Source organism: Trachurus trachurus, assembly GCF_905171665.1.
Source record: "Trachurus trachurus genome assembly, chromosome: 24".
NCBI lineage: Eukaryota > Metazoa > Chordata > Actinopteri > Carangiformes > Carangidae > Trachurus > Trachurus trachurus.
Genome location: NC_139910.1, coordinates 20,910,588 through 20,934,575, shown reverse-complemented (window position 1 = coordinate 20,934,575; position 23,988 = coordinate 20,910,588). Strand labels below are relative to the sequence as shown.

Genomic DNA, 23,988 nt, shown 5'->3' with positions numbered 1-23,988 from the left:
GACTTTTTACAAATAAAAATTGGAAAAATGTGGCGTGCATGTGTATTCGGTCAATACTTTGTTGAATCTTTCGCTGCAGTAACAGCTGCAAGTCTCTACCAGCTTTGCACATCTTCACACTGCAGTTTTGCCCATTCTTCTTTGCAAAATAGCTCCAGTTCAGTCAGATTGGATGGAGGCGTCTGTGAACAGCAGCATGTATCATTTTCCTTCCACTTCACAATTATGCGCTAGTTCGTGTCGTCAAAATCCCAATAAAATACATTTAAGTTTGTGGTTGTAACATGACAAAATGTGGAAAAGTTCAAGGCGTATGAATACATTTGCAAGGCACTGTAAGTAACAAATAGTTCCCAGGGCACAGTCAAGCCTAAAGCAGTACAGCAAATCTCCCCATCTTTCGAATTCAACACTATTTGTAACATGAACTTCCTGTTAATAATTTGAGGCTGAGATATCCCTGATAGCATCGCTATGACATCATCAGATGACGAAGCCCCTGCAGATCAACAGACCTCAATACCCCTTACTTACAGCACACGTACCTTGGGGGTTTATGGGTCGCTCAGTCTACATGAAGTCCTTAATATTGAGGTCATCCAGAGCGTTCCTGGGTGGTGGGGGCTTTCTGGGGCTCTGGGCCATACCAGGAGACATCTGCAGACACATCTGCTTTTAGCACTTTAGTGAGAGCAGCTGTGATTCAGATATGATTTAAGAATGAGTACGTTACCGGTGCTCCGGGGGTCGCCCCGGCCGCTGGGAACCCTGGCCTCACCATGGGCATCATGGGGGCTCCAACACCTGGTGCCCCGGGCTTACACAGAGACACACGAGAGAGAAAAAGAGACAATAAGACACGGTGTCTGCTTCCTGAAGGGTGTGAGGGCCACCTAAAGGGAGTCAGTGTCCATCAATGTCCAGTAATGTCCGGGCTGGTTTAGGGACATTACTCGACTGGACTGGTGGTCTTACCATGCCGAAGCTGGGGTGAGTCCCCATAAAAGGAGGGACACCCATGGGTACGGTCTAAAGGTGTGGAGGGGAGGGAGAGGAGGAGTTGGGACATTACTACACTACACAACACATGAGACAGACATGACACACACTGCAAGACAATGTACACACATAGAAAAGAACCGGTTGCTAAAACACACAAAAGGAATGGTGTAAACAAACAGAGTGGCACACCAAACGAAGACAGACACGGCACAACAAAAACCCTAAAATAAGCTATCCTTCATTTACACATGCACAAGGAGTTGGAGAGCAGAGGGGAAGCTTGCTGCAGCTAGTCTTTGGATCGGTGTCAGATTTATAGTTGCCAAAAAGATAACTGAAATATATATAAAAAGCAAATGAGTTGATGGAGTCGTGAGTTCACCTACGAGCGGGAAAAACCAGGTGCCTTGCCTGGACGTTAACAGGTTTCAAAGAATATAAACTTAGGAGAAGAAGAAGAAGAAGCTGTTTCCAAGCAACAGCTTCTGAATTTGGCACTTGGTCATTTACCACTTCATCACTCTCCAGTAGATATTTCATAAATATAAGGAATCTTTTGAATCAGACTTCATGTTGAGACTTCATGTGCTTTTGACAATTGTCTTCCATCACATGTACTTACAGTGTATGTTTAAAGGCCCTATGAGATGTGTCATAAGAGTAGTAAATTATTGTTGGATTGAGGTTTGTTATTAGTCTTGTTTCCTCACGTCACTGCCTCTTGTCTCGGTTTCTAGCTCGTGTTTGGACCTGGGACCTGGAGAGCCAGATGAAGGCAATGCTTGTGATTGCTGCTACAGGTATGCCCTGTCTGTCGCTGCCATGCAGCTCCACTCCATGCTATAAGACACAGACAACATTTACCATGGGAGCACCCCAACTGGGGGGAGCTACCTGAGGGGCCGCTGCGGTTCCCATTGTGAGATCTGAGACAAAGAAAGAGAGAGGTGCTGCAAAATCACTGTATTCAAATACTGACATTGATATGCACATGACAACACAAGTCCAAATACAACAATAGTTCAGCATTTTGGGAGAATGGTTCTCAGATGATTCATAGGCTACCAGTGGTTTACTTTTACTTTAGTTTAACAGAAAGACTAGAAGCAGTAGCCTGGCAGTCTCCAAATAAGTTGCCTAGCAACACCTACAAACCTCACTGATAAACACATTGTATCTTTGTTTAATTGATTCTCAGAACGTGCTTTACAGGAAATAGCTGCTCACACATTTCAGACCCGACCAGCGTGGTGCAGTGACCTGTTGTGAGTTGCTTGGCTAAAATATGAGCAACAAACAAATGCTAATTTGGTCAATCAATAATGAATGCAGGTGCATTTTAGACCTTTGGAGAAAGCCAGGCCACTTATTGTATGCTATGCTAATAATCACCCTACTTTAAAGGGGATAGATTATGGAAATATCACTTTTTGAAGGCTCTTTAATGTTTGTCTTGCCTTTCAACCCCCAAAATGTGAGAACTGACAAAATAATCTGTAGTTTTCAGGCTTCCTAGGTTGAAATCCACGTGGTTTTACAAGCTGTTCCCTTGATTGTCTGGCAATGATGTAACTAGTTTTTGAATTTGCATAATCCCACCCCTACCTGGTACCAGTAGAAGGGGCGGGGCAAACAGTGGCTCATTTGCATTTAAAGGGACAGGCACTGAAACCAGTCGTTCTGAACAGGGCTGTTCTGAGAGGATGAAAAGCGCTGTGATGTTTGATCCGTGGGGTATTTTGAACAAAGGATGTCACAGACATGTCTTTAAGACAGCTGGAAGCTATTTTAATTTGTTGAAACGGGGCAGAATTTGTCTCCTTTAAATCTTTCATCCGCACACAGAGCGGTATTGATGTCATCTTACTCTTTCCAAGAAAGCTAATGTCCCAAAATGCTGAACCATCAGTTTCAACCAGTTTCTATGATCTAAATGACTACTTACTACTTGCCATGTTAGCCATAGAGGTGTCAACATCACCCGCCTGAGGGGTGAGAGTGGGCTTCATTACATCCCCTAGTCCATCAAATACTACAGGAGGAAGGGGTTGGATGGTGGGAGGGGAGAAAGGAGGAAGGAGATGAGGGGAGACAGAGGGAGATATTAGCATTCTTCAATGTGAGCTATCCTCACAGTCAGTACTGGGGATTACCATGACAACCAATAGGTGTCTCCATGACAACAGAGAGAAGAAAGGATCAGTGGAATGTGAGTAAGTTAATATGATTTTTTTTTTAAAGGAGAAGTATCTAAGAAAATAGTAAAGAGCCAATTTTAGTATATTTTATTAAATGGTTTGTTGTTTTAGTACAGAATCTGTATATAGTCATATCTGCTGCAGGAGACATCTGTCAGGTCAGCTGCGTACTACTATTGCAATTTGCAGCCTGAAAATATGAATTAATGTAAGTGTAGGGTAATTGAATTTGCTGCCATGTAGGCTATATGACAAACAGTACTACATCTTACAGTGTCAAAACATTTTGTTGTATATATTTGGAGTTTTTTTTCTGTATGTAGCTATTTGAATGCAGCAGGAATTATAATGAGGAAAAAAGCACTGTGGCTACAATGAAGCTGGATTTAAATGCTCCAGAAGCACTAAATAAAACTGCTACTTCACACACACTTTGTAACCATCACACATCTGGTGGTGGAAGGGACAGTGCAGCTGAGCTTGCCTTTCACCACTGCAATGCAGCAGTGCACTGTGGGAAATTAGTGTGTTAAAGAGCAAGGGAACTCACCCAATCAAATGGCAGGAAGCAAGCAATGAGCCAGCCCAAGAGCCAGATGCAGAGAGAGTGAGAGAGAGCAAGGAAGAGAGAGAGGTAGAGAAAGGAAAATAAAAAGCAGAGATGCCAGAGAGAGAGGGAAAAATGCAATGAGGTTTAAAGGAGGGAGTGACAGTGAAACCATGAGGTTATTGCACAAATGATAGAGAGGGGGAGGAAAGAAAGAGTTAAGCCATAAAGCAGTAGTATTGCAGACCATCAGTTACATAACGTAGAGACCAATGGCACAGGACAGGAGATGGCCAGGAACCAGGTGAGCAGGGGCCATGTTGCTATGGTTACAGTTACCACAGTTACCAGTTGCACAGTCATGAAATGTGGGGGAAGATTGAAGGAATTCCCCAAAGACTGAAACCAAAAATGGCACTATGCAAAACAGGTGATGCAATTATGATGCTAAAATGGCCATATATGGGCATATGACTCAAAAATGACTTTACTTTGACTTTGGGCCAACAGCATGAAGTACTGTAGCTGAAGAAAAAATTAAACTCAGGTTTATTACATTAACATATTAAATCTATTTGATAATTTTATTTGTGATAATGAACATATAAGTTAAATAAAATGTAAAACGGTAAACTATTTCATTAACTATTACCAAAGTTAATAGAAACAGTGACTGTAAACTTTTTGTTTACATTAATTGGTTTTAATTAACAATAATCCCCATTAGAATAGAATGACAGAGGGACAATATGGTAGCATGCAGTTACTAATGAGGCAATATTATATGCAGTCGGGTGTTTCAGTGAAATGGAAATATGCAACATGGCTTTGGCTGTAGACATATGCATACTGTACATGCATCCACTTTATATTGAAGGGTTTTTACCTGACATGAGCTCAGCACCAGGGGCAGCAGGAGCAGCAGCTGCAGCCGCGGGGGCGTCTCCTCCTGTGGACTCTGGCAGGTTAATGAAACATATACCAAACCGCACCGTGCCAGGTCAAAGCAGGTTGAGCCGTTTCCATCGCAGCATAGGGGCAAAGAAGGGGTAATAATCAGCCTTCAGCGTCACACTGGTAATATCAAACAAAGTGTAGAATTAGAGAGGAGGGCTGAAGGATAGATACAGAATTTCATTCATTTTTAAGAAAAACTAGTAAACATTGCGCGCACGCACGCACGCACGCACACACACACACACACTTATCATGATGCACTACTCTTTCTTTCAACAGTATGAAAAGCATCCACATGCATTTCAAATACACATCAGTTTGTTTCCAGTGGACACACACCACTACTGTTGAAAAACACTTTAAGGCAAGATTCAAAGAACTAAAAACGAAGCAAAGACTGAAGTCCTGAACCAAAGTCATAAACCAAAGCGTCATCTGCTGGTTCTATGTCTATGATCTACCCGCAAAGAGGGCAACCTCAGACTTTAAATTGGTATGAATCTAATGAATAGGAAAAGTACAACAGACTGTAGTTATGAGCACAAAGGAAAAACCTGACAATATCATAACAATACTGATATTGTTTCGTTTTATGTCCTCTTCTTTGATGATGCGTTCATGAACAGAGGAGACAGTCATGTGAGTCACCCACCACCAAACAGGTTCATGAAGGCTCCCGTGTCAGTTTTGGATGGGGTGGCACAAGAGAGAATGGGGGCAGGGGAGATGAACAAATCCGCTGGGGAGGGCAAGGTGGAGATGGTGTTTAGAGCCCGAGCACACTCACACAAACACACACACAAACTATTGACTGAGATTCATTATAATGCACATTTATCAACTGCAAATGCACCGCACACAGCGCATGCTGGAACGGCAGAGGGGGGGAAGAGTGATTTAGTAAACGCTTCAGACGGCTCAATAGCTTTTAGCTGACCCATGAGAGAGCAATCTCATTTCCTTTTTTTTTTTCTTTCCCTTGATCAAAGCCAAGGACAAAGCTGGGAAAATAACGGACACGGCAAGACAGGATATGAGAGTGGGAGCACACGAGAGACGGCAGACCGGCTGCAATAGGGTGTACCTGCTGTAAACAAGTCAACACTGGGAGCGGGGTCTGCTTTGGTGAAGCTTGTGTCTGGCATGGAATCAAAGAGATCTACAAACACATGCGCACCCAGAGACAAGAATATTAAAAATTTGCAAACACTTTAAAAAAAAAAAAAAGGTGGTGGTGCTCACAGACAGCAGCCAAGATGAAGTGAAAAGAGAGCCTTCAATATGTGCACATTAACCTGATGGAATCAATAAATAAGAACAAAAGAGGGGTGAGGGAGGGAGGGAGGAGAGGATGACGAGCAGAGCAGAGAGCCAGGAAGATGCCAGTCAACAGGACAGGACACATTAGTATTGAAACACACATATCTAACATTTACCGCTGAAAAGGTCAGTCGTCGGGTTGGCGGCGCTGGGGGCTATGGGAGCTGAAATGGTTGCAATGGTGGTGATGGTGCTGGATGTGGAGGTGAAGAGCGGTGAAGGGGAAGGGGAGGGGGAGGGCAGGGGGGCCACGGAGCTAAAACAGGCCTCCAGCGAGCTAGCCTGGGTGTTATTCTCCACTGTCATCAGGCCGAAAAGGTCTACGCCCGCCGAAGCTGCGTTGATGTTACCCTCTGAGGGAGCGAAGGGGTCTTTGGGGAGGAGGCGGAGGGTGGAGATGTGACACAAACGGGAGAGGAAGATGGAACATTAGGCAATTAGTTTAATACAAAACAGGACAAACGTACAGTGGGTTCCATGAGGTGATGATAAAAACACAACTACAATGTTGAAAAATGAGGGGACAGAAATGGAAAAAGCAGATGAGAGGGGTAATGGGGGGGGGGGGCTAAAAATAGCAGTGATGAGGGAAAAAGTGACAAACACCTGAGGCCAGTCCAATCCACCGCTTAACCACAATTAAAACCAACAACGTCTACAGACAACCTCCTCCATGACAGGAACAAACAAAACACAAATCCTCTAAAGCCAAAAGATAGACAAGCCAGAGCATTGTCTTCGGTTACCATGGTAACAACAATCACACTGTCCAGACACCAGCAGTAAGGAATAGTGAGTCTGTCCGCCCACTGTCTCCCACACAAAGCCTCAAGATGAAAACCTGATTAAAGCTTGAGATCAACAATAAAAACACAAACATCTCTATAAACACCACACACACACCTCTGTATGTTATCAAAGATCTTTTTGTCCATCGTCATGACTCATTACAGACATACAGTGATGGAAAAAGAGCACAAAGATCCTTTGCCCAAAGACGTTCTGCATTTTTACTAAAAAAAAACAATACTCTGCATTTTGGAAAATACACTTATTTATAGTTAGATGAGCTGAAGTTCTGATATCTGAACAGTAAGGAGAAGGTAGTGGTGTGTAGTTAGTAGCACACTGTGGCTCCAGAGTCTACAGTGACCCTGTAAGCTCAACACGCTGCAGCTGCCTTGGACCTGTTGCCTAATGTTGCCTGATGTTTGAAGTTATAGTTATTGTATAACAAGTGCTCATTCATTATTTGGATGTTATTTTTTTGCCTTAATTCTCATAGGTCCACTCACTGAGAGAGAGAGGAGAGTGAAGGAGAGAGTGAAGATGTTGTGGAACAAAAGGTGACAGGTCAGACTTAAACCTGCACCACTGTGTAAGCAGAATACCCCTCACTTATATTCAAGTGTCCTGGTGAGTGATGACAGTGTGACACTGAATCAGCGTTAACACCGGAGTGTAATAGAATTCATCCATCATTAATGTTATTTTTCATGGCAAAATGTTTAATGTATAGAAACAAGTTGGCAGATGACAAAAGTAGAGTGATGTACTCTGCTGGAGAAGCAAAATATGATGATATACATTTAATCTAGTTTAGAAATGCTTCAGGTTTCTCATTTCTAGCCAAAAATCATTAGTTTTGTGAGTTAGAGTAACTGCTGTTGCTAGCTAGACAGTTGAACTAACATTCAGTGAGATGAAATCTTCATCTCCAGTTGTGTTTTTATTGTTTAAGACTGAGTGGCTTTAAAAGTGGAGAATTAAAGAAGAGTATTAAATATGTATTGGATAGCTTCATGCTGATAGAATGTGGAGCTGTGTGTGAATGTGGATCCTCATAGGTTCACGGGTATTGCAGTGTAAATACATGCAGTTTCACACGTACTTTGTTAATATACCAGCACAGACAGACACACACACACATACAGTACACACACAGGCTCTCAGTCACCCACCGGCTCCAGCAGAGGCGGCTGGGGCAGGCGTAGCGGCAGCTCCACCTTCAGCTGCTGCTGCAGAGGCCTCAGTGGCAGGAGCAGGTGTTGCAAAGGCATCTGAGGTTCACACACAAACCCCAGTGGAGGACAGAAACACCCAGAGAGACAGAGGCAGATAAAAGAAACAGAGATGAGACCAGAGAATAAGGAGTCAAAAACAGGAGGAGGAAAAGAGTGCATCGGAAAAAGAAGCAGTTAGACAGCAGACAGCAGCAAGTAATCATCATTGAAAACTGTAGCATTCAGCATTCATATGTGACATTAATGACTGACAGGTGAGCAGACAAATGGGAATGCAGACAGGAGGCACTACAGCAAGGATTAATCTACTGCACAGAGAATAAGCCTGAAATCTACAGGTGTTACAGCTGCCATCTGCAGCTGTAGCCATGTGACAGGGTTTGATAGAATTGCTTTTCACTGAGGTCAAAGAAAAGCATGTTTGCCTATCAAACAAGTCGCATGTGGAGAATGAGTGCAGCAGTATGTTTAGGTGCAGGCTGGACATGGTGCAAGGCTGTGCAGAATTACACATTGTAGAAATGCCTGTGATTATGTAGAGTATTTGTAGAGTAATGCTGTTTTTGTGTGTGTGTGTGTGTCTGTGTGTAGGCCTATAAGGAGAGAAAATTTGTGTTTCAGTGTATCATCATCCTGCAGTAGCTAAAGCATTTTGTATGGAGTCCCAAGGTTGTCAATATTAAATAAATAATTGATGATGAAATAAAATGTGTAACCTAATAATTGGTGAAATCAAGTCAAACGTTTTCTATTATTTTAAACAGACACTTTTCTTATTACTTTATTTATTTATTCATCAGGAAGTATTATCCCTTTGTTTAACAGGGATAGTAAAGACAGGCAGCAAAGACAGTAGAGTTGTGCAAATAGTCTGGCTGGAAACATTGAATATTGAATTTCTTTCTTTCTTTCTTTCTTTCTTTCTTTCTTTCTTTCTTTCTTTCTTTCTTTCTTTCTTTCTTTCTTTCTTTCTTTCTTTCTTTCTTTCTTTCTATATTGCTTTAATTGAAGTTAAGTTTCATTTCTTAATGTCTTTCTTTTATATAATGTATTCATTTCATAATGAGTTATTTGTTCACATATTGAATATTTTGGAGCTCCATAAATTTGATAGCTGTAAATGATGGAGGTGCGCACACCAATGCATTGATAAGATTTGTTTTTGATGGTGCAACTTTGCCTGCAGGATAAAGACAATATCATTGATAAACCAGCAAAGCTCTGTCTTTGTGCTGTTGGTGTGTGGACATGCATGTCTGTGTCTCGTATTGTGCGATGGTTTTAGGCTTGAGCTTCCCAGAGTGATTCTTTCGTAGAGAATTTTCTGGAAGCTCACTGACCTCCCAACAGATCCATATTGGCGGCGCCAGGGGAGGTGGCGGCTGCTGTGCTAGTGGGAGGAGCTAGAGAGACTCCGGGTTCTGCCGCTGCAGGAGTGGGCGTTGCTGCTGCAGAGGAGGGGGTGGGCTCTGCCGTGAGGGTGGGTTCAGAAAGCAAGGAATCGCCCATTTCTGCGAGCACCCACGGGGCGTTTGAAATCCCCAAATAAGGCACCAAAATAACCCCCACCCCCAAAGCAATAAATAATAATAACCAATTCAATCACCGTTCAAAAAAACAGTGAACAAAAGCCAAAATAAAAGTCCAATTTAAATGAAACCCAATTAAGATAATAATTTATCGACCAACCAAAGCAAAATCCAAATTTTAACCAAATCAAAGTTGCGAAATTATCCAACACCATCCGGTCATAATCCACAAATAAAAAACAATCAACCAAAATAGCCCCCATTGAAAACCAAAAACAGACAATGGAGTGTGTGGAGGGAGGGAAGAGAGGGAAGGTAGAGAGAAACAAAGAGACTACTCAGCCTAAAGAGAACAGCTTGAGGAGACAAACAGGGAGGTAACCATGTGACACTGGTACATTAAGGTCTATCTAAGCTCAGTTGGGAATAAGACATGTATCTTGTTTCTAGACCACCTCAATTACAGGTTAGAGTCTGTTGAAAATGGAAATCAGTTACAGTGAGGGACCCCAGAGGGTGTTTTAAGGCTACACTAGTCTAGACTAGAGGCTGGGGCTGAAGGGATGAATAGAGTAACACTCACCCGATCCAAGAAGGTCTGAGGAAGCGGACAACAAGATGGCAGGGGAAATACATATTATTTATTCAGCTCCATGTATTGGTTGTAGTCCAAGAGTCAATATTGGATCAATACACTGTAAATAATGAATGTATGTTGCAGCAGCTGATTTTACACAGAGGAGGAAGACTTACCTCCCCAAGATGTGGGGGCAGCTGATGGTGCTGAGGGACCTGAGGAGGACAGGGGATCCAGATCCAACAAGGAACTGGAGGACAGAGAGAGAAAACATTCAATTCATACTCAGGTAGTACTTTTACTCTGTTGGTCTGATCTATCCGTTTAGGTCTTGATGAGGGTGTAAGGGAAAACATTAGGAGGATCTGTTGCAAATTTCAGGGAAAACTATTAAAGTACATGTCAACATTTTTCAGTTAAAACCAAAAAGATTCAACCTTATGGCACTTTAGAGATAGTCAAGGGATCACTAAAGTCTGTAAAATGAGTCCTCTGAGGACCATGAATATCTGTATACATTTTCATGGCAGCTTCACCATCACTAGATGTATTGAGATGAAAGTGTATGGACTGACCAGATAAATAAACACAATATATTATTGACTGCTACAAAATGAAAAAAGGCCCAACCCAACCCAAATGCCAAAGAAAGAAAGAAAGAAAGAAAGAAAGAAAGAAAGAAAGAAAGAAAGAAAGAAAGAAAGAAAGAAAGAAAGAAAGAAATAAAAAACAGTCCCTCACTCTTCGGCTGGCTCAGGAGCAGCGGGAGCGGCAGCAGCAGCCTCCCCAGGAGGAGGCTGCAGTGTGGGAACAGCGTTTGAAGATTTGGCCGGAGTTGATGTCGGAGATACATTGTTTGTTGGAGACCCCTGGAAGACAGACAGGGAAGCCCTGTTAAAGACATGCGCCAAACTGAACCAACTTAGTAAGAATAAAAACTAGATCTCTTGTCCATCTTACCTTTGTTGGAGACCTGAAAGGGTGAAAGAGGAGAAAGAGTCGTAAGGGCTTTTGCTTGAAAAGGAGCAATCTGTATAATAAAGACTTAGAACTACTTTATGGATCTAGTCTTCTGTCTAAAAATCTAAACTCAAGAAATCAAACATATGAAAGACAGCTTCTATCACATGTGATCATATGAAGAGTTAATTTCCAAAGTAATATACAGTAATGTTTGTCCAATGCATACACAGTATGAAAAGAAAGAAATATACTACATACAGTTTCACTTTGTGCTTCTAATCATCTTAACTTTGGAACAAAACCCTTCATATACTGATTCACATTGCATGTCAGGATTTGTTCATCCACATGTGGTGACTTCCCGTTTGTCAACACATGTGTTTCCTGCAGAGTGATGACACCAATACACACATTCCCACAGGTGAAGCTATAGCTGTGGTAGCTGTTGTGCACAATGAGCAGAATGCCTCTATTCACATGGAGATCAATCACCTTCACACTGGGATTCACATGTGAATAATGTGCAGGTTCACCTCGGAGGGGAAATGCTAGTAAATACATCTGCACAGTTCTCTTCTAGAGGAAGTTAGTAAGCGCCAAACAAAACATTGAGTGTACAGTATGCTCACCCTTCACTGGTGATTCCAAAATGAACATAAAAGGGGATAAAAGAGAGGAAGGGTTAACGGAAATGATAGAAATGTAGCAGCTGTATTAGGCCTGTTTTCAACACTTCTCCTGGTTAGGTCGGATCTATAGCGACACTGCTCATTGAAAAAAAACAAAGCTGGAATTTCCCCAGAGTCAGCCTCATTTACTTTTGCTGTTATGTGATCTGAATTCTTCTGTCGACCAGAAAGTAAGAAACACTTTAACTAAAATTCAAAACGCTTTCTTACCCCTTCTTTCCTCCCTTTACGTCCTCAAGACCGTTCATGTGTGTCTCCAGTGACTCCAGGATACTGCTGGGAGCCTAACGAAAAAATAAATCAATCAAAAATCAAAACCTGGAGTAATCAATACTTTCTCTTTTCCACACCTCCCCTCTCACTCTCAGATCATGGTTGCACAGAAGTGTTAAAAGTCTTGAGAGTGAGAAGGGCTTTGGAAAATCTCACTGCAATACCCACATGCATGAAGGAAAACAGCCACACGTTTGTTTTCTACAGTATGTTTGACAAACTACATTTGGATTGGCATGCTGACACTCCATCCTTCAAACAGGCACTCAGCCAGGCCACCCTGCGTTTCTGTGGTTACCGAATTCTCCCGAGGTCTAAAAGGACAATCCTCGTCGTCTGAGTCTGCTAGATCCACCACCACACCCGGGTGGAGACACTGGTTTGGGAAGATGTTGGTGAGTGAGACGTGGGTACTTCTATGTGTGTGTTTGTGTGTGAAAGAGAAGGAGGATGTGTTGTATTCATGTGCATCACAATCTTGGTCCCTGTCCTTCTAGTGCCTTACTGTATTTAGAAGTGTTTATTTTGGTGTGTTTACTTACATAGTTGATGTCAGGAATGTCATTTTTGTCGACTCCAACTGTCTGTTGAATGGAAAACAGTTCAAAAAGTCACACATCGCCTGCTTTGTGTCATTATTACAGTAATGTATTGTGTAAGGGTTCTCCTACCTCAGACAGCTTCATGAATTCCCCAATCTTTGTCACCCTGGTCAGGAACCTCTTGTAGATCTCCAGGGCCTCCTTACAGTCGCTCTTCTTCATCTTGAAGTACTTCTCTGTGTGTGGAACACAAAGGCTTGAATGTTCAGATACACGGTGATGATTGGAGAGTCAAGCAGTAGGTACTAGATGGTTTGGTTTGGTTTCATTTTAGTTTTAGTCTAGTCGTTGTGTCAAACTGTCATTTTAGTTTTTATTACCGTAGTTTCAGTCACGTTCATGCTCTTTGTTGTCTAGTCAAGTTTCAGCCGACTAAGAGTCTGAGCATTTTAGTCTTATTTTAGTCAGAATAACCCATGACTATTTTCCTCTAATTTTAGGAAATTGTATTTTAATCTCTTTTTAGTAATGTAATTATATTTAACCCAGTCAATATAGTATAATTACCTAGTATAGTATAGACAAAACCAACAAACATGGTTATCTTATTATTATAGCATGGATGTGATGTGATTATTATTGTTGTAAGGCCTGGTTCAGGTTAAACCATTTGTAAAACATGAATGAATAGGCTAAAGTGATAGATAGATAGACAATAAAGACAATATAAAGACAATAAAGAAGAAAAGACATTTAACTTTCTTTTATTGTCTGACTGACTGAAAAATAACAGATATAAATCTAGGAATAAATAATTGATTTGAAAACTGTCTAAGTGCAGCCTGGGTGTGTGTTTTCACATACTACTGTATACAGTGATATTGTACGTTTCATTTTTCAGCTCTTACACAAACATACACATTTGTTTTCACTCCAAAGGCCATACCACTGGCAGTGTCATGTTTCTATGACGACTGACCGGTAAAAGACGCTCATGGTTACATGAGTCCTGATTATATGCAGGTTATATGCAGCGGTGCTCATTTGGTCTAATAAATGGGCCGCTCCAGTTATATATTTAGTTATAGTTATCGTCACATGACCACCATGTGACCATGTCATGTGATAAAGGTTTGTTGACGACGATATTTAGTCATAATTTTCGGTGACGAAAGCAACACCAGCAGGTACACACAGACTACTGACCTAATAGGTTGATAATCCCATCATTGTAGGACGCAAAGAGTTTGACCAAGTCCTTGAAGAGAAGCAAGAATGCTCCGTTGATGATCCCATTGTTCAGCTCCTTGGGATGAACCTGGTAGAAAACATGGCAGAGATGAGAGGAGCTTTCAAACCACTGAATAAAGTTAACTAAGTAGAATATGAGTCGGACTCACGTCGAACTCCAGGAGTGTGTCGATCTGAGTCTGCAGGACGGGCATGCCTTTCAACAGCTTCTCAGTGGTCATGGTCCTCATCACGCCCTCGGCACTAAGGGACACAACAGAGAGACGATCAGATGCTTCACAGGGAGAAGAACAGCCATAGGACATTGTAGCAAGATAAGAGACAATGAGTGGAAAAGTGCCCTTGACCAATGAGGATGGATGAGTAAATGAGGACTGCTCAGTGATAAGCCCATGAAGCCTTTCAGCATGGACTATGACAGTTAACGTACCCCTTCTTCACTCTGGTGAAGTCAAAAGCCATCTGGCGGTAGGCGAACGCTTTCTCATTCAGGTATCGTCCATACCGTCTGATGAATGTCGACATGTCATAGCCTACACACGGACACATTTATATTAGTACGTTCAACAACACGATGGTTTTTGAGCTGATTATTAATTACATTTACTAAACTTATTGTTATATCGTAGTCAAGACACTGGGTTTCTATCTAATTTGCCAGTGAGAACCTTGTTGAGGTCTAAACTGCAGTGAAGTGACTCTTCTTACACAAACAACAACTTGTGGAAAACCAGGACTGAATTCAGTTCATGGATCAAAAAACTAGCATTTCATTTTCAGAAAAATCTATTAATAACTATTTGCATAAAACCAGGTAGAAAATCACCAATATGGACCCAAATATGAAATCTGAGATTTACATTTACATTTATCCTACATTTTAAAATCTCCCAGAAAAACTTTAATCATTTATATATTTTCCTGTATTTGCTACTTCTGTATTAATAATAGTAATATTTTATATATAGCATATGACATTTAACATTAGAGAGAGAGATACCAGCATCTGTTTACAGTAAATGTGCATATAGTGTGTGCATGGCTGTGTGCACAATTACATGTGTGTCCTTCCTGTAATTTGTATCATTCCCTCCATTTGCCAGATGGCTCTCTTTGTAGGTATCTCTTCCTGTTTCTTTTTGCATTTCCTTCCATATAATGACAAAGCTGAGTAATGTGCCACTTTTTTCATCTGAGAAACAGATGATCTATCCACATACATTACACACATTAGATGACACACCAGATGATCAGACTTACCATGAGAGCCGGTTTTGTCAATAAAGTTGCTGAGGTTGAACAGCGAGGTTCTGGAAGCCAAGTACTGAATGAACCTCTGAGAAAGAGACGGGAAACACAGTAAATAGTCTGTCAAAAGCAGCGAAGCGAAGAAACAAGCTCAGCACAACAGCAAAATAAAGACTTGTACACCTTGTAGCAACCCAAAACGTAATAGCTGCCAATCACATAATAATTTATAATATAATGGCCATTTTAAACGTAATAAAGCCAATAATGTAATAATTACTACATTATTATTATTAGACATTATTGCAATTTGCCAATAATGTAATAACACTTTTGAGACAAAAACGTAACAACTTTTTGTCAATATTGTAATAAGTTATTACATTATTGGCTGGTTATTATGTTACTGGCCTAGTATTAAAAAACCCTTTGAAAATGTAATAACTGGTGCTGATAATGTAATAATACATACATATGACTGCAGTTCTTGGAAATAATAGGCTTTTTTGCAATGTTGTGCAGTTTGCTAATCAAAAAAGGTATAGTGGGTGACATCGTCATCATATTTATTCATCTAAGATATGTACTATCTTGCAGCTCTCTCTCTCTCTCCTTCATTAGGTTTTGGCCAAATAGATACTGTATAAACAGACAATTTCTCATGTGTACCATGTATACTGTATACCATGACAATCAGTGTCTCTTTGAGGATGCTGAGCTGTCAAATTAATTCACCATATATTTTCCTGGAAAAACGTTTTTACATTTTTAATTTACGAAAATTCTTAAAACTATTCAGTCGTCATCTAAAACCGTATTGAACTGGATTGGCACGATTATGCTTTATTTCTAATACAAAAATCTGAACTGCAATATACAATATACAACACAGAACATGAACAGTAAAAATAAAATTAAAACTGTTCATTCTCAAATGAAAAGTAGTTTTCACTCATTTACAAATGAACTGCCGTCATATGTATTATTACACTATTATTACATTTTCAAAGGGTTTTTTAATACTAGGCCAATAACGTAATAACCAGCCAATAATGTAATAACTTTATTGGCAAAAAGTTATTGCGTTATTGACTCAAATGTTTTATTACATTATTGGCTTTATAACATTTAAAATGGCCAAAATGATTACGTTACTGGCCATTATTACGTTTTGGGTTGTTACACACCTGTAGCTGGGAATTGTTTAACATTTCATTCCCTCATATATCAGCTCTTCCATGGATGGCTGCTCACTCACTGGACCCACAGGACTCATTTCTTTGAACTGTGGTCACACCATCTATTCATCTGTCTACCCTCTCTATCACCACTCACAACCTTTACCACTCACAGAGGACCAATCCCAGCTCTCCAGAGTGCTAATTACCAACACTTTGACAATTTACCAAATCCACTCCATGTAGCTTTAACATGTATCTAATATTGTTGAACAGAAGAGAACCAGAGCCATGCTTGAACTATATTTGCTCTGCATCATGCTGGCTCACCTCATTGCCGTGGACACACATGTGATGGCTGGTGACGAGGGCCTTGAACACGACCACCCAGCTGGCATTGGTGGCTCGCTCAAACAGTGTGTCAGCCATCTGAGGGATGTTCACGTTGGTGGTATTGGTGGCTGACACCAGGTCTGCAAAAAGCACAGTCACACAATTGTTAGATACAACTGTCCCTTGAGATATAATTCAGCACATTTCCTCCAAATCTGGTATGTAAGAGGAAACTAAGGCACGGTTTGGCTCTTTAGATAAACACATAGATCATTTAAATGCATTGATTTAACTTGGATCAAGTGAGAAAGCTGGATGTTCAGAGCTGCTCAAGACACCCATGAAATATGAAAGCAGGAAGAAGGAATACGAAATGAACTTGGTGCAAAAGCCCACACACACGCTGACAATGCAGAGAGAGAGAATAATGCTTTGTCATCTCCCCTCCCCTGGCTGCCAGTTCACAAGTGTCCAGACGGTTGTAAGGAGTCAAAGACAGGCTGTGCAGCTGTGGTGGGATGTTAATATGTATAGCTAACTCCCACTATGTCTTATTGCTCCAACATTAATTACAAACAGGCTGAGCTCGTATCAAACACTGATCACATCTGTATTGAGGAATTGCCCAGAGATTTAAGTGTGACACTAGTGTGACACATCATTTCTCTGTCTATTTCAGGCACAGTCTCTTTTGCTCCTTTGCCACGTATGCATTTAATATTTCCTCAGCTAAAGTATTAAAAAATGTATTTATTTCAAACATGCTGCTACTCTGGGAAAATGATAACGCCCAATTTTACCAGTTGAGAACATTAGGCTATATACGTTCTAGATGGATGAAAGACAAATACATATTTTTATATTTATTGACATAACATTAGAACTGAAAAAATTAAATTCCTGTTAACTTACAACTACTGAAAACCGACTTTTATCAAATTGTATGTGTAGCATTTCACCACCATTTCACTAAATCTGCAACACTCAAGCTGCAATTTGCAACAAAAGATTTTACAAATCATTTGTGAAGTGTAACACTGTCACTAAGTAACAGTGCTCAAAATACAGGCTTAGTAAAACAAATCCTGATTACCACATGCATGCACGATTGCAGCTTTATATCAACAATGATTTTTGTCTTATTTCCAATGAAAATAGTAACATATCTAACATTTTATCGTCCCTGTTTGTGATGTTGGAGTTTCTATTGGTGCTATTTCCCCAGAGAGAGAAAGAGGCAGACAGACAGATGGCCACAGAAACAGAAATCCCAATGTGAAGCACGAGCAAGAGGATTTGACCAAGCCAAGAAAAATAATGCTTTGAGAAAAGATAGCTGGCATTTTTTAAATCAAGTATTGCTGGGTGTTTGCCAGCGACACCACATACAATACTCTCGGTCCCAGCTGATATAAATGTATACAAAGGCATATTACATTTGATGTGGGCACTGTGGTGGGAAATATGAAGAAAATAACAAATTCATATCTGAGCCTAACATTGATGGCTAATACAGCAAGGACAGGACTGAGTGCGTTTGGAACAGAGTGCCAGAAAGTAATGCAGCAAATATTGGCAGGCACCTCTGATAATGGGAGGAGAGGAAGGCCGTCGTATTGAGCAGGCCTTGGTCTAGGTAGATGCCAATCTGTAGGCTCTAGAGCAGCTACGTGATGAACAAGAGATGGCAGGAAGAAAGAGAGAGAGAGAAGACACTCAGGAGAACAGTAGGGAGTCTAATGAGGGTCAGTTATGATGAAATGAAGAGATATGAGAGTCAGGGCTGTTCAAGGTCACAAAAGGGTGGCAAGCTGTGAAGGTTAGGGTGGTTGGGGGTTTGTAAACAGATTATTACTAATCACTGGTTCTAGTCTTTCGGTGGTGTCTGTCTCCCTGCCCATCCCCCATACAGTGAGTAAACATACACACACCTGTTTTCCTAACACTTGTTTCACACCCTCTATTATCTGCTTTACCACTGCTGTTGAGTCTGAGTCACGTTAATATGCTACAAATACTGTACATCCCTCGCATGAAAGGGAATTTACACATTATCAGTGTGAATTATCAAAATCAAGACAAGCGGCGAATGAATTTAAAATCTTGCCAATGTCTTCTTTTTATCTGGTTTGAAGTGAAGAGAGTAATAGACTGATCTGTCTGATGTCTATGGAGCTAATTTCACTGCAATCCATGTGTACGGTTAGACCAGATGGTAACAGCCCCACAGCAACAGCCCTGTCTGTTGCTTTTATGTTTAATGATGGCTGCAGAAACATTCATCTGTTGTCCTACTATGGCTCCTATAGATATGAAATAGTCTGCCATATACAACACATTTGAGTTTTTGTACTAAAGGCACATTTTCTAATCTCTATCTATCTTTGATTGGGCTCTTTTTCCTGTCTCTTGTTTAGCCTCATTTTCCTGTGAAATAAATGGCTGAAGGTTAAACTCTCCTACAGCCGTGGCCCGTTTCTAATGACACACACGCAGACACGGTCAACAATGGCTGAAATGTGATTATATAACATTATCATGTCAGCATAGCTACTAAGTTAATATTCATAGTGGCATCGTGAACACAGCGTTATTCCCTCTGCTCATAATGCACACTAATAGCTGTGTATGGAGATATTTCATCCTATCTGTTTGCTGCTGTTTAATGTGTTGCCATATGGGCCGTATCATAGGCTTTAATCTAGTTGTGGCATCATTACCTGAAACATACACACATTCATGTCAAGTAATGCGTACAGTATGTGTGTGTCTAATGAGGATTGGCTGAGCTAAATAAAGACTCTTACGGTAATCCACAGCCCACAGGAGAGATCTAAGAATGAACTGTGAGGCCTCATACTGCGCGAGTGTATGTCTGTGTGTGACTGTGTCTTTTTCTAGTGTCTGCACTAACTCTGACTTAAAGTTACACAACAAAACCACCCTTGTGATAGCCGGAATATTCTACATGGTCTAACTCTTGTCAGCTATCAACTGGTGGTATCTCATCAGAGTCTTTGAGGTGGTTTAACACCAATTTACACTGTGTCCAGATCACTCCTCATCCTCTACTCCAAAGATAGATACACAAAAATATCTGTGTACTAAAATTAGATTCAATCAGCTGTACAATGGTGTAGGCTAACTTTTAATGTTAATGCAGTGTAATGCAATTATCTTTAATAAAGTGTAACACATTTTGCTGTGGAACTTTTAGCACAATGCTTTACGATTTAAATGTTAAAAACAATTTGACACTACTCTAAGGCGATGTTTACACAGAAATGATCTGAACAGAAAACATAACATTATTGTGCGTTTAGACAAGCATTTTTTGGGGGAAATCTGCATGCATACGGTGACGCAAAACGGTGACGGTGACGGGAACGCGCAACGTTACACAATTATACATGATTATTTCGGTGCCATGTCATAATTCAGACATCCCATTATTCTGAAAATTACCCGTTATTCCGAAATCTCAATGTTTTGAGATTGATGCATTGAGATTTTGGAACAATGATTAATTTTTGGAAAAATGGGATGTCGGAATTATGAGTGGACCCCGATTATTTCATAGCGTGGCAAATGTGCAGGTAACAACTTGTTGCCTGAACAGCTCAAAACATCATGCACCGATAATTAAAGGTAATGAACCTACTGCTATGACTATATATATATATATAGGAATAATGGCAATTATGGCAAAGACAATGAGAATATGTCACACTAATGATAATGCTAAATGGCTAAAAGGCTACAGCTATGATATGACTTTAGCTGATCAGACCAGAAACACAGGAAAACAGCTATAGCAAACATGAGGCAAACAAGGTTTAGCATGGATACTGAGATGTATGGGTGCAGTTAGGTAGATTTTGTTACCATCAGACAGAGCTAAGTCTCTCTTTGTGCTAGGCTAGGCTAATTGGGTGTTTCAGAGGCTATAACCCTAAAGGGATATTTCAACATTTTGGCAAATTCACCTATTGCCATAATCCTTATAGTTTTACGTTCCCTCATCAAACTAAATACACAATCCAACAACTCCAAAACACTCTGGTGGACAAGTTGTGGCCTGCACATTCACCACGCAATATTTAGTTTGATGAGGGAAACATGGAAATACAGTGCAGTTCGCGTCTCTGCCCCGCCAATCTAAAAACAGTTTGCACCAACAATTAAAGGTAAATGAACTCCTGAAACTATAGGGATTATGGCAATAGGCAAATTTGCCAAAATGTTGAAATATCCCTTTAAATTTGGGATGAGTGTGGTATCAGTGTACTCAACTAACAGACAAATCAATTTTTTGACCTAAATGTTAAGCAACATTGTTAAAGCATACAGCCCAGCCAGTAGTTTTACTTGAACTGGTCAGCTGGAGATGCTGTGTTGTTTAGACCCCTGCTACAGTGAGTCATACACACAATGTAGTAGCCTATTGGACACATAATCTGCACCCATCACACCCAGTATATTTATACCACGACCTCAGATGAAATTCAACCTATTGCAAACTGTACACTTACAGTTGATTGTGTGAAGCACATAGTTGTAACACACCCTCCAGTGTTCTCCATTAAAGACATTACTTAAAGCAGAAGTGAGTGATATATTTGTGTTAATATAAGTCTTAAATAGTTATATCTTCCGACAGCAATCACTTACATAGAGTGTTTGGACTGAAACACGGGTCTCTCAGTCCCTCTGCTCTGCTCTGAGCCGAAGAGAAAACATTTATCGTATCCTACAGTTTTTATCCAATGAGGAGAGAGAACGGCATGCAGGGCTGTGTGTGCAGCCAAGGGACGCCGTGAATGTGGTGACGTAGCGACGAGGACTGTTATGGTGCGTTCAAGGAAACTCGTATTTTTCCGACCGTGAAGTGGTACCAGTTCGATCTGGTACGAGTTCACCGGTCGGAAGTTACGAGTGGCCGTTATAGTGACTTTCACCGGTAAAACAGGTCGGAGAAACACGAGTGGGTTGCCTGGAACGCTACAAAGTCGTAAGTTGTGACTTGAAGCTGTAATTTACGATTTCAAAAGCCTGCCTGGAACGCAGCATTAGCGAAAACGACCGGATCACTCACTTCTGCTTTAATAAATGAGTATGAAATTCAAATTCAGTGGAGATTGTTTTACATTAAGCAAAGCAAACCACTGAATGAAGGGTTTGTTCCTGGATGTCTCTTTGATCCATGGTTACATTGAAAATGCAAAGAAGAATATATCTGTCTGCAGGACTTTCCTCTATGGAGAACATCACATTTCCCTTTGGTTCTGATGCCTGGGGTTGACTTCCTGTAGAATGAAGTCCGCAATGCATGCTGGGAGTGAACCCTGGTGCTATTTCTTGCTATTTAACAAACTCTACATTCATTTGAGTGTCTTTTGCACTCTAGATCTGACAGGCCTGTCATTTGCCCTCTTCCTTTTCACAATCTCCCTCTGTCATTACAGTACCATCCCCTGGCACTCTCAATCTGTTGCCATGGCAACTGCAGTGCACCACCACCATCACACACCCATATCCATCCACCCCAAGGGTCATAGACCATGTCAGTGTGATGAAAGATGTACAACAGGTTATGTTAATATATCTAGTGTAAAATAAATCAAACATGCTGGATTATTGTGAAGGTGGCCTTCACTGGTTTTAGTGACTACATTGCATTTAGCTGCTTAAAGCCTATAAATATTCCTATTCTGTATTAATATTATTATTCTTTGAGTATGTTTTGACTGTTTCCATTCAAGTCTAGTTCATCTCAGTTGAAATGTTTTTCATTTTTTTGGAGGTAGGAATTTCCTCCAGCCAAGATACACGTGCAAGAGAAGCACAGTGGCCTACATACGGGGAGCTTGTTGAATTGCCCTAGAAATGGATACAGCATAACCTCAAAGACTATAAACCGTTGGTTTAGATAGCATGTCCATATATGTGCAACACATCTTAATTAAATAGATATGGATATGAAGCATATAAGAATAATTTTGAGTATCTGCATTATTTGTCCTAAGGGGTCAGTCCTCAGCCATGACAGTTTTTGCTTAGCAGCTACACCAGTCCAACCATGTGCTGTTCAAAGATAAAGACACAGAAAACAAAGACACAGGACACAGCAGAAAAATGGGAACCAATGGTCTCTGGCAGATTCTGGCATTAGCATTGTCACCTTTGGCTGTGTAAATAATGCAAAGCAGCCATTGGCTGATTATTAAATTATTCAGCAGGTGAGCGGATCACAAGATATAAGGTCCCAGCCCAAGACACAGGACCAGACCTGCCCAGCGACCACACACACACACAGACACAGACAAACACACAGGCAGACACACTCGCATAAACCAGAGTACTTGTACTAACTCGAATTACCCATCACCATCTAAATTCAGTGGCGTGCCACAGCTTTGGTCTGACTCAGTATTTGTGGTAGATGATAGTGATAAATCATGATTTGTCAGACGGTGGCCCCTGCTGTCATCTGTAGTGTGTCAATAAAGCTGTGAGGTTTGATAATTTTATTCAGCTGACTCTGTGGTCCAATACCGACCTATAGGCAACATAAAACCCAAATGAGTCTTTTTGCATGATGGTTAGTCGACATCATAGCTTGGTTTTTTTTTAAATTCAATTATAATGTGTCTTCAGGCCACAGTAGTTCTGTTGCACTTAAGATAAAATTTGAAGTTAAGGGAAATGACTGTGCAGGAGCACTGACATAAATGAAATGGGATGACTTGCCAGTCTACCTTAATATATGACCTTTTCTTCCTACCTCTGTCTCCCACTTTCTCTCTGTCTCTGTCTCCATCATCTTTGCTGGGGGCGGACACACAGGGTCACCAGAGGGGTCATCACTATGGCTACATCAATTCATCATGGCACCACACCCATTTAAGCAAAGGGAATTGGTGATGATGAAGTGACTGGCCATAATAGCTAAGTGAAGGCATGTGGCCTCTGTCTGCACTGGTGTGTGTGTGTGTGTGTGTAGGCTATGAGGCCTGTTAACCTCCCCTTTAATAAAACCAGCCTGTGCAGTATAGGAAAGAAGAGGGACTACACTTACACTCCAGGTGCTTTTTCTTGGGCGCCATCACTTCATGAGTGGTGGCTTTGCAGACAGCCCGGGCCATATCTGATCCCGTTAGCTGGTATTGCGCAGCGGCAATGCGATCCGTGAGCGTCTGCCCCGACATTTTCTCTCCGCTGAATCGACCACCTCAGCAGATGCGCCTCAAAACGTTACGATGTGAAAGTGTGGAGGGGGGGAAAAACGGAATAAAAGCCCCAAACTAGTGGTTCAGACAGCGGATCCTCTCGCTTTCCTCTTCCCCGGCTGATAGGC

General features: G+C 41.0%; 1 protein-coding gene across 1 annotated transcript; it reads right to left on the bottom strand.

Annotated features, from left to right (window-relative positions):
- Positions 1–570: 570 nt before the first annotated feature.
- Positions 571–23,839, bottom strand: LOC311007007 (clathrin coat assembly protein AP180-like; the record flags this gene model as incomplete). Its single annotated transcript, XM_084000084.1, has 21 exons — positions 571–657; positions 734–817; positions 976–1,029; positions 1,867–1,928; positions 2,948–3,034; positions 4,634–4,705; positions 7,986–8,084; positions 9,389–9,559; positions 10,161–10,175; positions 10,331–10,404; positions 10,896–11,023; positions 11,115–11,127; positions 12,017–12,090; positions 12,622–12,663; positions 12,751–12,857; positions 13,828–13,939; positions 14,022–14,115; positions 14,303–14,405; positions 15,133–15,208; positions 16,629–16,771; positions 23,710–23,839. The coding sequence occupies 21 exons, from the start codon at positions 23,837–23,839 to the stop codon at positions 571–573; spliced, it is 1,827 nt and encodes a 608-aa protein (XP_083856210.1).
- Between the last annotated feature and the right edge of the window lie 149 nt (positions 23,840–23,988).